Consider the following 14,437-nt stretch of genomic DNA (forward strand, 5'->3'; position numbering starts at 1 on the left):
CTTTTTACAATCAATTTATATCATTACACTGAATACTACTTTGATACGTCTTTATATGTAGTACAAAATATTTAACAGGACTTCTAAAAGAATCACACCAAATCACACTCATCTAACACGTGAAAAGCCTACAGATACAACCAAGCACGCCACCTGGATACAAATAAAACAGATATTGTCAACGTCATTCGCATTTAGTTGTCAAGAGTACAAAAAAATAGTGCACATACCCACATGTATACATTTATTAGCACCTAATGTAAAGCGGTGTCTAGTCTTGGTAAAGACTCAAGTATAGTCCTCAATTTTAAAACTCGAATCAACTGTTCCGACTTCAATTAAGTAATGGAAGATTTTAAAATTATTGAAGATTCGACGTTTCTGTGCCTACCTTTCTGGATACACATAGGCACTGAAAGCCTGTCTTTCTAATATGCTTAGGGTTGCTTGCACCATCCCGCTAACCCGGAGTTAACCGGTTAAACCTGGAGTTACCATGGTTACCAGTAGAATTAGACACTAGGTTAACGGTTTGACCGGTTAAACGCGGGTTAGTGAGATGGTGCAAGTGGCGCTTAAAAAAGCAAGTGCGCTAGACAACGCGGCGTGGCTAGTGGTGCGGCCAAATGCGGGGGGGGGGGAGATATTTTAAATAATATATGAGATTTATATTACCTATTGTTTTCACATATTCTCGCATGACGCACTATAAAACGTTGTTATACGAGTACGTGCAGAAAAAGAATTCCAACTCTTATTTAATTATCGGCTCGATTCGGGAAATGAATTACAGATTCACTAGATATGAAATAGTAAAGATATGTGACGTTCCACGGCAAAGGGTACCTTATGGCGGCTGGCGCTTACGTCACATAGCGCCGCGATAATATTGGAGCGGCGTTAATAATAGCGTAAGCGCCAACCGCCGTAAGGTACCTTTACCCGTGGGACGTCACATATCTTTACTATATCGTATCTAGTTAATCTCTAATTCATTTCCCGAATCGCGCCGTATCTCGATCTCAACACTTGTTTAGAATTCTACATTAGTAAGTTGTACGATACACGATTTTCGCTCGACGCTACAATCGCCACTATCAAGCAAATAAACCTGATATGTTTCTTTATGGGCGTCGTAGGATATAATATGAGTCTTTAGCAACTCTAGCGGAATCTAATGCACACAGAGGCTCGTATATCGGGTAAGCTTTACAAATAACATTGAACATTTACCTTCCCTAACAAATATACACCGTTATAATTTCTCTATAAATCTCTACACATCTAATAATTGTATGGCACGAAGTTTCTATGTATATTCTATTGAACTAAAGCATTTTACCAACCACTATAGTTATTGAATAAAATGAAAACATGGAATGTAATATCATACGAGACGAGTAAATGATAAAGGGCACTAATTTTCGTTATGTATAGTAGACAATGGAATTTTAGTTAGGTTGAATATTTAACGTTGTCTACTGAAACAGGTAATTTCACAAAGGTGTTATAATATGTAGATTATAAATAACTAATGATAGTGGCAGTCAAGCACGTAATGCCAAATGTATGACTAATAAGAAAGCAAACTCGTTTCATTTTAACGAATGTACTCCTACTATAGAGTAGGTATTGAAAATAATGACGAACTTAACACTTACGACTACATAGATTAGCACTTTTGTCATTTTGTCGTCTCTGATACCAAAGGCAAGTTCGTTTAATCTACTGGATTGATTAATTTGAGATTGTGTTTACTTCATTCACAATAAATAGGAGGTTAAGCAGTTGTTCATCAAAAACCACTAATTGCATCACGTTCAATCTAAACTTAATTTAACAATACTACGAGCTACTATCTATTGAGTAGATTACAATAAATCTATAATAAAATGTACGTATGCATCAATCATACCTGGGTACTTAAATATAAGATTATTTATTATTTTGCTGATTCAAGAACAGGAAGTTTAGGCCCACAGAAAAGTAATAAGTTATATGTAGAACAAACAAGATATGAATGGTAATTTTTTTTCATTACTTAGTTACGTAAATCATTATATTTCATATTTTAGTAGGTAAGTAAATATTGTTATAATTGTATAAACTCTGACTATTTTTTAATTATCTAATAGTGCATAAAGAAGGCTAAAATATTGTTGTTGTTTATTTGCATATCTAAAATAAAAAATAACGAAAAACATAAACAGTATGGAAGTTTTAGTAATTTTGTATTACTTGAATGTGTTTACATTTACAATTACTGCATATTTCAACATACGGTTTGTTAGTAACACAAATGAGATTCATTACATTAACTTTATTATACATCACTACTTTAGCTTACCCTTATTTAGATCACTTTACATCTTAATATTAACTAATTAAAGCTATCCCATACAACTTCTCAAATCGTGCTTAATTCAACGTAAAATCTTTTCCGCATTCTCTGGGAGTCTTGGGAAACAAGTAGAAGATGGTTACCATATCGCTACTTTTCGCCGTGGTCGAAATCGGCCGGAAGGATTATCTATCACCTTTATGAAATTATGATAATGATAAGTGGCGCTGGTGATGTCATAGTCGATTTGACTATATTTCAATTCGATATGTCTACTTTCAGGTCTGTCATATCTATAATTTTCACAAAAATACAGTGAGTTCCCTAACATAATCCAGTTTTCTATACATCTACCAACATCTACTATGGCGACGATGAATCCAAATGTATTGGACGACCGATCTGGCCTAGTGGGTAGTGACCCTGCCTATGAAGCCTATGGTCCTGGGTTCGAATCCCAGTAAGGGCATTTATTTGTGTGATGACACAGATATTTGTTCCTGAGTCATGGTTGTTTTCTATGTATTTAAGTATTTATATATTATATATATCGTTGTCTGAGTACCCTCAACACAAGCCTTCTTGATCTTACTGGGGGACTTGGTCAATCTGTGTAAGAATGTCCTATAATATTTATTTATTTATTATTTATTTATTTATGATACACATATTTGTTCCTGAGTCATGATTGTTTTCTATGTATTTAAGTATTTATATATTATTATATCGTTGTCTGAGTACCCACAACACAAGCCTTCTTGAGCTTACCGTGTGGCTTAGTCAACTTGTGTAAGAATGTCCCTATAATATTTATTTATTTTAGTTTTAATTTTAGTGGAAAAAATAACGTTCAAAAATTAATTAGCGTATATATTCATGAATTAAAAATTGTACAATTTTGTAATTTTATTACGTAGTTTACTAATGTACGTAGGTTAAGATTTGATGGGTTTTATAAATCTTAAAGGCAAATTCAGCACCTGGGAATTTCACGATTAAAATGACAAAACATTACTTATTTCTTGTCCCAAGACTCTTGAAATGCGGAAGATGCATAAAAAGCAATCGGTGTGCACTTTACTCTCGTGTCTACTTTTTAATAATCTATGAGAGGACAAATTGACATACCTACTTATAATGAACGCAGTGAAATATTGAAAAAAAAAAGTAAAACAAGAAACGCCTAACAGGGTACAACTTAATTTTTTGCAAACTATGAGGTAAACGTGGATAACAGGGCGATTTTTTTCATAAAAATGTGACAGCTCTTCAACCGTTATGTCAATCATAGTCAGTGTTATGACACTTATGACCTTATGACTGTTAATTAAAGCAAACTAGTGAATGCTACCGGGAATGAATTTGTATTGTGAGAACCAGGAATTTTATGTAGCCTTGCAAAATTATATAGGTGATTGAAACGTAACCAAGAATAAAATTTTGTGGCATTATAATTATTATTGATCGTCTTATTAACGAAAACTGAAACATAACAAGTTTTTTAAGTTTTAATTTAATTTTAATAACGAAAGTTATGTTAAAATCATGGCAATATTATATATTTTTTTACATAATAAAGTATGGGGAGTGACATAAAAATGATCACTGTAGGGCCAAATTGTATAAAATATTATTTTCTCTATTTTTAATTTGAAAAATAGTTATTTGTGACCAAACTAGAAACTTTTGTACCATTTTGACTATGTTTGGTTTATATTTCTTAATGAAATCATGTTATATCCGTGGCACGTTTCCCAAATCACCCTACATAATTATTTATATCAAAATAACGGTTAAAACGCTGAAACACTTTCTTTAATAGTTACCCACAGAGGTGCAAGTCTGGTTCTATTCTAAACTACTATAAAAATACGCAATCGAAGGAATGGACGTGTCAAAAAAGTGGAATTGCTTATATCAATTAGATTATTTTATTTAAAAAAAAAATAACAAATCGAGGACGTTGAAGGATTAATATGTATAAAAACTCCTGCCAGTTTTCTGTAGTTGCATGATTGACCGATATATTTGGCCAACATTTTGTAACGTTACAATTGCAGCAATTCATGAACTAGTAAATTTTTTATATTGTGGATAAGTTTATCATGAAAAAAACTTTTTGTATGTTGCGATTACAAAACATGAGTTTCATAAATTTGTGGGAAGCTTAAAATACATACTCGATTTAGTATCATATTTAACATGTCATTACTGTAATGCTACTTTCATACATTTAAGTGTTGTAGAATAGACGACTGTCATGCATTATTGTTTCCCAAAATTTTGTACAAGTATTTAGCAATCCTTCTTAGTTTCCCTCACATATTCCATACTCACATCTCGGTAGTAATTGACAATCACTTTTAATACCAATACGTTCTAATTATGCCTATAGAATCAGTAGGTACAAATTTCATGTTTAAAAATATTAAATCGTAATATAAATTCATAAGACGATTTTCACTTAAAGCATTTATAAGCTACAGATTAGACATATTCCGCAGTTTTTCGGGGCTTAGAACGGGATTTATGAAAACTTTATGGCTCGTAGTGTAAGCAAGAGGGTAGACCGATATTATTGGTTATTTTTTACTGTATGTAAAGTGTGGATAACCTTAATATATTAAATCGCGATTCATATATTAAAACGTACATAGGTAATAATTATTGTTATTATAGTTTCAATTAGTAGGTTATCTAAACAAAATAAAGGTTCCCACCTATAAACTAAGGTAAGTTCTAAGTGCTTTTTATTCAAAATTAAAGGATAGGTCTACGTTTTCATATATATATATATATATATTACGTTAGTAAGTAGGTAACAATAACTTTGCATTTTATTCATAAAAAGGTATTATTTACAAAATATTCTATCATCTGTTTGAAGTCATAAGAATTTGAAGTTCATAAGATCCTCGAGTGGTACGCATTTAGTAGCATCCTATATATAATAATAAACACCTCAACAAAAATTCGTCGCATAGTATACGCTCTACTTTTACAATATGTTCATATATTTATATCAAATTCTAAATTTCACTAGAATAAAGATATGTTTTATTTTGCTATTCAAGCAGAGGCACACTTGATATGTATAGTGATAATCCAATTTTCAGTGAAAGCATTGCTTTTACAATGAAAGCATTTTAACTTATTACAACAGATTTCCTAATTAATGGTATGTACTTATTATAACACACACAAATTCTAAAGACTTAATTTTCTTCATTATAAAACTGAGCCCATGTTTGTTGTTCGTAATTTGAATATTATAAAAGCGCTACGTTTTGTCAACTTCAATTGTTTTATTTATATTGTTTTATTGACACGTATTTTTTAAATATACATACTTCACATAGCATACTCACTCAAGCAGTTTACTTCTTAATATTAAAATTACGAATAACATTTGTTCATGTTTGCCCTAACATCAAACATTAAAAATTTTAATATTTTATCGTTATTAATTATACTATTAAAATATTTTTTTGTAACATCAAACAGACGAAACAACTAGACAAGGAACATTGTGTGCCTACCTAAATTATAATGTTATTATTAATGGAAATTATACTACCTACAGAAATTAACTTGATTTAAAACCAGTGCGTACATTTGCTAAGACCTTAAGCTACAAGAATCAGTTCCGTTTGCCAGTCATTCCAAACATCCAAAATGCTTTTTAGCTATAAAATATCCAATTATCCAATCTCCATAAGAAATATGTTTGTTCACCATTTGAAACGTCTAATCTCTACCCACTTTCGTTACATCCAACGTTTTTTTTCTGACACATTTGAATCACACTTTTCTGTTTCACGGACTTCTACTCCAGTATTAAATATTTTTTTATTGTTTTATTTAAAGAGCAGCGGTGGTGGCCAGTGCCGTGAGCAGGACCACAGGCAGAGTAGTACCGGCCACACTGCTGTAGGGTCCAGTCACTGCCCCATCGCACGGAACACGCTCCAATTCTGGAATTATAATTGACACCAATTAGTCTCATTAAACTTCAATTACAAGGCAAATGCGTAAGAGAAGAGAAAAGTAAATATTTCTTGTCTAGTATTTTCTTGACATGCAATTTAGGGGAATACAAATATTTGTATCTCAGGCTAAATGTAGCAAAAGGACCTAATAAAAATATTTTAGTTCTAGTTACAACTGTATTTTTATGTAGACAGAGCCTATTTTTAATCAAATATGTTTAATGGAATATTATGATAAATAAACGTTATAGTTTTTTAACTTTACCTTACACTGATTATTTTATTGAACAGTTAACATACCTATTAGGTATGTCATGGTATGAATTGAAATACTTGGAACGAAAATATTGTTTCTTTTGTTAGTAAATTGACAAGAAACAGCTTTCCAAATAACTTATGACTCTCTTCACGACTTGCCATAGCAAGGACACACAGCAATACATCCCGTGTTATATTTGCACTCACACTCGACCCGTATATAATTAGATACCATTACCATTCATATAAACCATAATGTGTGTCGCTTTCGTTCCAAGTTTAAAGCACTCACCCGTGCAAGGCATCGTCTGAGTAAAAAAGAGTGATGAGGAACAGATAAGCGTGAGAGACCGGCTTTAGTGTCTTTATAATGACTAGGACTGAAGAAAAAAAAATAAGAACTAGGAGAAGCGTAAGCGAAGCTGAGACGACATGAAGGAAAAAAGACGAGTTATATGCCTTTCAGACCGTTGAGCCTATTCAGGAAGTCGTTCCAGAAGGCGCAGGCACTGGCGCGCGGGCCGCGTGGCCCCGCCGGCCCGCATGTCCCGACCGCAGTGTACGTGTAGTAGTGAGGTGACGCAGTGTCTTTGTAATGCCTACTACTGTAGGTATATAGACCATTTAAATAGGAACTAAGAGAGGCATAAGCGAAGCTGAGACGACATGAAGGAAAAAGACGAGTTATATGCCTTTCAGACCGTTGAGCCTGTTCAGGAAGTCGTTCCAGAAGGCGCAGGCACTGGCGCGCGGGCCGCGTGGCCCCGCCGGCCCGCTTGTCCCGTCCGCAGTATACGTGTAGTAGTGAGGTGACGCGCGAGAGTAGAGCGGCCACTTCTCCTCTGGCTTATTAGGTTTGCTGGAAAACAAGAAATATTTACATGTTATAAACTGAAATAAATGTCAAATACTAAGAAAAAGTGATCAAAGCCTCCAGTGCCCCAAGCTATGAACCAGCGTCCTCTGCTATCAGGCTGCGGCAGGTGGTCAGTTTATAATTTATATAGTAGTGTGTCTACTTGAAATAAAAATAAATTAAAATATTTTCTGAAAATAAATTAATTTGTTCTAATACTTCTAATAGTATTTACATGCTATCTGGAGTCATGGAACAATTTTACGCTCACAAGTGAACCGTAGATTTACCGGCTGACTTTTTCGTTTGGGTAACTTTAAGACCTTTAACATCTTAGGACTTGGTCATTCTGAGGCCTTGACATTTTCCTAGAAAACTATGCTGCCATAATTATGTCTTCTGGTTTTATCTTTGCCACAGTTTACTCTGAAGAATTGATTTACTTAAAACTTATTTATAGATTAAATTTCATTGAATGTTCAAATGTTGTAGCGCATTATAAAATATTTAATTTCGAATTACCAATCACTGGATTAAATTGCAGCTATTTTTATGTAAGCTTAATTAAGAAAGTTGAAATTTGCTTTACAGATCACTTAATATAACTGTAAAATCAGTACAGTAGTACAGTAACAACAAGAAATGAGCAGCGAAAACTTCAAATACGAAGTCGCTGGCAACAACTACTACTAAAACAGCGTTATCTACATCGAAAACATTTCTCGCGTAATCTCAAAGCTAAGCTGCCTTTTTTACCGAAAGTCGAACGAAAGTTAAACGAGTTTTCCTTCTGTAATCAAGATTTTAAGAAAGGAACTTCTTAGTAGATTTGGACTAAGACTTTTGTTATAAATAACCGCAATCAATAGTAAAAATCGCGATCAAAGTAAAAGTTGCTAGAAAAATAGGAAATAGACATAATGGTATGTTATATGTAGATAAGATAACTTTGATATTTAGAAAAAAATATACCGAATGTCCATAGTTCCTCACATCGATCCGGTTTTGTAGGAAGAGTCATTTCTGTCCGGTAGTAGGTACTATTATTTATTCTATGGCGGTACGATACCGATATGTCAGTGTAAAAAGTGACGTTTATCGTACCGCTGTGACTTCTTATAAGCATTGTTCGAATCGGGCCGATAGTAGAGGATAAAAAGTGGAGGTCATCTCTATATGTATAATTAATTAATTATAACTAAATTAAGGTAACGATATCTGGATACAATAAAATAAAATATTTTTATAGACAAAAACCTGTAAGTACTTAAGGCTGTTGGAGTCCCTGACTTCTGAGCTAGGTAAAAACCTGTGTTACAGAAGTCAGTGTCCTCTCCCAGACAATAGAAACTATGTAGGAAACAGAAAATTATATATAATAGCGTATCCAATACCATTTATTGTTAATTTTTATATTTGAAGCAATTCGTGACGGCTTTAATATTCTAATAGCGACAACAAATCGACTATGACATCAAAGCAAATTAGTTAAATAATCATACCCAGTAAGAGCAAATCTAGTGAAAGACTGCATGATGTGAGCGGCCAAGTCCCGCTCCCTCGTATGGTACTGCAGCGACATGTTGAGCGGATGCCCGAACACGTACTCCATCTCATCCCCGTGCATCACACCCATCCACTCGCCCCAGAGGCTTGTGCTCGTGCGCTGGAAATTAAATAGGATAAATATTTATTTATTCATTATTTATAAACTAAAAAAGATGTAACACTTTAAACTCTCGCGTTTTGTACACATAATTAACGTCATTAACGGGCTTAACGCGATTAAATTTCATTATTTTACCTTTTTTTCCGACGTTTCATCCAGGTTGCACTAGCCGTGGTCACGGAAGACTCTCGTCCAGTCGGAAAAAAGGTAAAATAATGAAATTTAATCGCGTTAGACCCGTTAATGACACTAATTATGAAAAAGATGTAATATAATAATATAATTATTTACTAAAGATATAAAAGTGACGAATCCCTCCAGTGTCCGACTTCCGGTCTCCATGGTCCGACAGTTACGAACTAAGTGTAAATTTATAATTTCTCGTGGCTCGATGGTCGAAGTAAGTGGAATATAAAATTCCATAAAGGCCAAGTGATCGAACAGCGAGGAATTATTTTCCTTGTCGTCTGACATATCGGACATGACTGTCGGACAAAGCGGCCGGAGGGAAAATAAACAAAAATGCTCATAATATGAATTTCAAGTTTTACTCAATAACTTATGAACATAAGTTACCGTAAACCGGGGTTACTTTGATCAATTTTAGAGTTTGGCACCATTTTTTGACGATCCTAATATACGTAAAAATATGAAATAAAAATATAATAATCGGTTTTTTCTCTTCTTTCCGCCTTCCAAATAAAAAAAAATTAGGACTTATATTTTTGTGAGAAATAAATAAAAACAACGCGATCAAAGTTATATTGAGAATGGGGTTACTTTGAAACCACTAATTTTTTTGCTGACAATCTAAAGTAGACCCGCTAAAAAGCCCGTAAAAAATAAAAAAATAAAAATCGGTTAAGTACTTTTTAAGTTATTTATATTTATAAGGTGTGGGGTCACTTTGATAACATACCAAATGATACAAATTAATAACTTTAAGCGCTTATTACATTATCTACTCTAAATAACGTAGGATTTTAACTTATTATCTCACTTAGCAACTGATTTTTGAATTGCAAGCTTTACGGCTTCAGTAAATTTGGTCTGTGCACCCGGGTTTTTGATATGTTGCCTTTATACTTGTTGTATAAAGTTCTATAAAAAAATAGTATGCTTTCGATGCGGCACGAATAGATTTTGTGCCCGCCACTATGTGTGCGAGTGCATCATTGAGTTATTCTTCTTGGTATTTTTTGTAGTCTCGTTACCCGATATTTTTTTGAAATCTCTGGCATTGTTTCTATAAAAAAACAATGCATATTTATTAATAGTTAGAATTAATTAATACCCTGGTGGGCTGGTGGCCTTACACACGTATAATAAAACACCTAAAGCAAAGACGCAGGATTAAATATAGCCAATTTCCACACAGAAAGTTAATTGCATACAATAGAAACGGGTAAAAGAATGTTTATAATCAGAATTTACATACAAACTTATAATTCTACAACCTCTATCTCTTCCACTGACTCAAACGATACCTATTTATTATTGAAAAAGATACATAAAAATAACGTAAGTAGCCAAAATAATTAATGGTGTTACTTTAGTATTTTGATCAATTTCACCACGTATAAGTGATCAAAGACACCCCGACCCATAGATTCCCCGGCTATGTGCGCATGTGTAGGCTGTCGAACACAGGTATTTTTTTATAAACTCACGAATAAACAGTGATTAACCTAAGACACTATAAAATTACATGTATTTAATTACTGACACAAATATAGTGAAAGTTTTTCAACCAATAAAACCAGGAAGAAATGCGTACCCGCTATTAATTTTTTTTTTCAAGACGAAATAATAATATTACACTCGCATCCGGTTACTGGGCGATGAAGAAACTATCAGTGTTGCCAATAAAGAAAAAACAACTGCGAAGGTATTTTACAACTCGTCAAAACAAGCACTTTAGTAGCGGAGGGAAGTCGTTATCAAAGTCGACCCGCAAATCAAAGTAACCCCGGTTTACGGTACTTTGAATTTGGGGTCAATTAGATAAATCAGAAATGTAGGCTGTCGCATATTGAGTTTATCTTACCTAAAGTTAAATTGACGCTCGCTCTATAGTAAAAATTGGATTTTGATTATTAACGGAGTACAATGCAATAATCAACTTGCTAAATGATCTCCCTAGACCACAAAAAAAAATATTTTTATTGAATATCTATACTCCAGTAAAGATACGCTTACGTTAAACATTAATTAGTAATAGGCAATTTTTTTTTTATTCCTGTTCTTTAGATCATTTTAAGATACTTTATTTTCGAATCCAAAAAACTTTCTGTCCGGAAGTAGGTAAAAAAAAATAGTTAAAAAAAAGAGCCGTTCTTGTTTGTTAAAAATAGTAATAGTATTTTTAGTTCGTAAACGTGACGAAAATAATATTTATAATGAGTCGACAATGGAATCAGTCAAAATATTAACACGGAAAATAACTAATTCAATAAATGGCGGGGCCTCACGGATATACGTCGTAACTTGATATAAAAAAAAAGTAATAATTAGGTCTTTGATTGAATTACCATAAAACTACCTCATTAAGCTATTTATCCGAGAATCCGACATCAATATGATTTGTATCACTTGTATATATATTTACGCCTTAAACATGCTAGAAAAAATGGTTATAGATATAATTTCTTGCAGACTTTGTTCTGATAACGTTCAAAGTGATATTCAATACATAATCACACAAAAATATGGTCAATGTAATAATAAATATGTGCATTTTATCAAATTCGCTAAATGAAACTACCAAATTTGAACTCTTTGCGCTAATGCTAAGGATTACATTTCCTTGCGGCGCGCGGGGACAGTTTCAATGCGGGCGGTGGCGGGAGTTCGTGCTAAGGACGCGTGGATAGTATGTAGGTAAGTATGTACTTACCTACAAGTTGCTACAAGTGACAGGCCAATTCGAACGTGCGCGGGCGTCTCGCTCGCACCAAATATTTGTGCGGCCAAGTCTGAGCAAAATGAACGCGCGCGTGAATGATAGCTGATTAAAAATAACTGATATCATTTCCAATATTATTGGTTGATGTTCAAATTATATTCGTAATTATATATGTCAATTATGACCCACTACAAAAATAAAAATTGCGCATGACTATCTATCGTTCTTATTTAATTTCAGAATGGCATAGTGTGGAGTGGCATTATAAAAGGAATACTTATTATCGTAGTCATTTGACAGTTTTGGTGACACTTTCACATTCTGTCACAGCGAAGTGTGTAGGCCCACTCTTTAATTTGATATTAACGTCTATCCAACAACTTTGTCAGTAGAAAAAGGCGCGAAATTCAAATTTTCTATGAGACAATAACCCTTCGCGCCTAAGCGTCTGTAGACTTTTTTTTCAACAAACGTATTATATTGACTATTTCGTGCTCTTTCAATTCATAGTTTACGTTCCATAATAAGTATAACATAGTAAGTTCCATAATAAGTATAACATAGTATAATAAGAGTCGACGTGAAATATATGTTTACACTTTTGCACCTTACTCCTTTGCAATAAGGCGAAAAGTACGGCTTTAAAATGACAGCGTTTTACACAAAAATAAAACGCTAATTAAATAACTTACCATATTCGGAACCTAAGAATAAATAATATTGAGAGTGGCAACACTGTCGTAGGGGGCTATTCATAAATTTAAGTCATTTCAAATTTGGGGGGGGGGGGGTCTGGACATCGGATGATGGTAGCATGACGCAGGTGGAAACGGTGTCATTCGAAGCATGATTTTTTGATGATTTTATGGGGGGGGGGGGGGGGGGGCGACAAAAATCGTCAATAATAGATGACGTCATGTATGGACAGCCCCTAGGTCGTATTGTCTTTTTCTAGCAAATACCTCCCTCTCTACCCCACACTCCTACCACACAGGCAGATTGCTTTGTCAGTTATACAAGACAAATTTTCAAGTCATTGTCTCAATATTATACATATTTGCACCATGCAGGATTAAAAATTTAGGTTCCGAATAGAGATGCACCGGATATTCGGTTACTATCCGGTATCCTATCTCGCCCTTATTTTAATATCCGGACGGATACCGGATACTAAAATAAGGGTACTAAATAACTATGCTTGATATCGGAATATAATCGTACTCGATTATTATTTTAAAACAATTTAAACGTTCCATTCACTAGCTCGCGCACTAATTTCGTACCTAGTGATAGACCTATATACCGCGCGAAAGTTCATTACGAAACAGGCCAAAACTTCCACAATGCGCACCTGAAAAACCTGAATATTTCCGCCGGCCGAATATTCGGCGGCTGAATACTGAATATTCGGCCTATGGTCAGGCCGTACATCCCGTATCCTGTATGCGGCCAAACAACTATCCGTTGCATCTGTAGTTCCGAATATGATAAGTTATTTAATTAGCGTTTTATTTTTGTGTAAATGCTGTCATTAAACAGCTGTACCGATATTCGGAACCTAAGAATAATATTGAAACATGTTTGTTATCGCCTGGTGGTGGGAAGACGCCAAACCAATGTGATTATACATATCCTATGATATACTTATTATGTGTATGTAATATAATTATATTATGAGTGTTTAATTAATAATGTAGTACGTACACCCTTTATTGTAACACCTGTGAGGAGAGAGATATTTAGTAAAGTATACAATTTGATAGGTACATTTTGTAAAATTAACATTTATTGTATTTATTTATTAATTCAAATAACAAATTGCACCTTACAGCTAATGCCAAAGCAGCACAATTTGGAACACATTAACAACATAAAGCATTTTTAACATTATTTATAACAATACAATATACAGCTAAGACACATGTATTCATTATGGTATGCTACTCTTAGGCATCTCTCTTTCTAATATCCTCTTGCACTTTCACATCACTATTCCGGATCGTTTTTATTTGCTAGATAATTTAACGGACAACTATAGTACATTGTAGGAGAGGACGGAAAACCGCTAAAAGATGGACGAGTGAGTTTGAGGGCCGACACGTTGGTGGAGGCCCTCGAATAATACGACTCCATCTTTAGCGTTTCCGGCCGAGGCATTACATAGTGCTTTTCACGACTACTGCGAGGAAATAAGGAAACATTTGGATAACTATAAGTACTAGCCCGCGATTTCTCTGGTAGCAAATTACTAGCCACAGCCTGTGCTGTCTCTTGAATTTCGGTAGGCGTCAGCGTAAGAATATCATTTTCTTCACTAGAAGAACTCATTTTTATAGCGAGCGTAGATACGTGTTTCTTATATTTTATAGTACTATCCAATTCAGTGAGAATTTTCCGATCCCGCCTTTTTTCTTTTTTA

General features: G+C 34.0%; 2 protein-coding genes across 2 annotated transcripts in view; both read right to left on the reverse strand.

The window, feature by feature from the left end:
- LOC134792074 (serine protease nudel) overlaps positions 1 to 14,437 on the reverse strand; it is a 388,506-nt gene that overhangs the window by 128,448 nt on the left and 245,621 nt on the right. The gene's annotated exons all lie outside the window — the stretch shown is intronic.
- Positions 6,187 to 14,437, reverse strand: part of LOC134792083 (acetylcholinesterase-like) — a 36,204-nt gene continuing 27,953 nt past the window's right edge. Inside the window, exons 4-6 of the mRNA XM_063763222.1 lie at positions 8,947 to 9,110; positions 7,290 to 7,447; positions 6,187 to 6,315 (exon numbers count right to left, since the gene is read on the reverse strand). Coding sequence (XP_063619292.1) covers positions 6,203 to 6,315; positions 7,290 to 7,447; positions 8,947 to 9,110 — 435 coding nt within the window. The 3' untranslated portion in view covers positions 6,187 to 6,202. The remainder of the gene's footprint in view (positions 6,316 to 7,289; positions 7,448 to 8,946; positions 9,111 to 14,437) is intronic.

This window comes from Cydia splendana, chromosome 7 (assembly GCF_910591565.1).
Source record: "Cydia splendana chromosome 7, ilCydSple1.2, whole genome shotgun sequence".
Taxonomy (NCBI): domain Eukaryota; kingdom Metazoa; phylum Arthropoda; class Insecta; order Lepidoptera; family Tortricidae; genus Cydia; species Cydia splendana.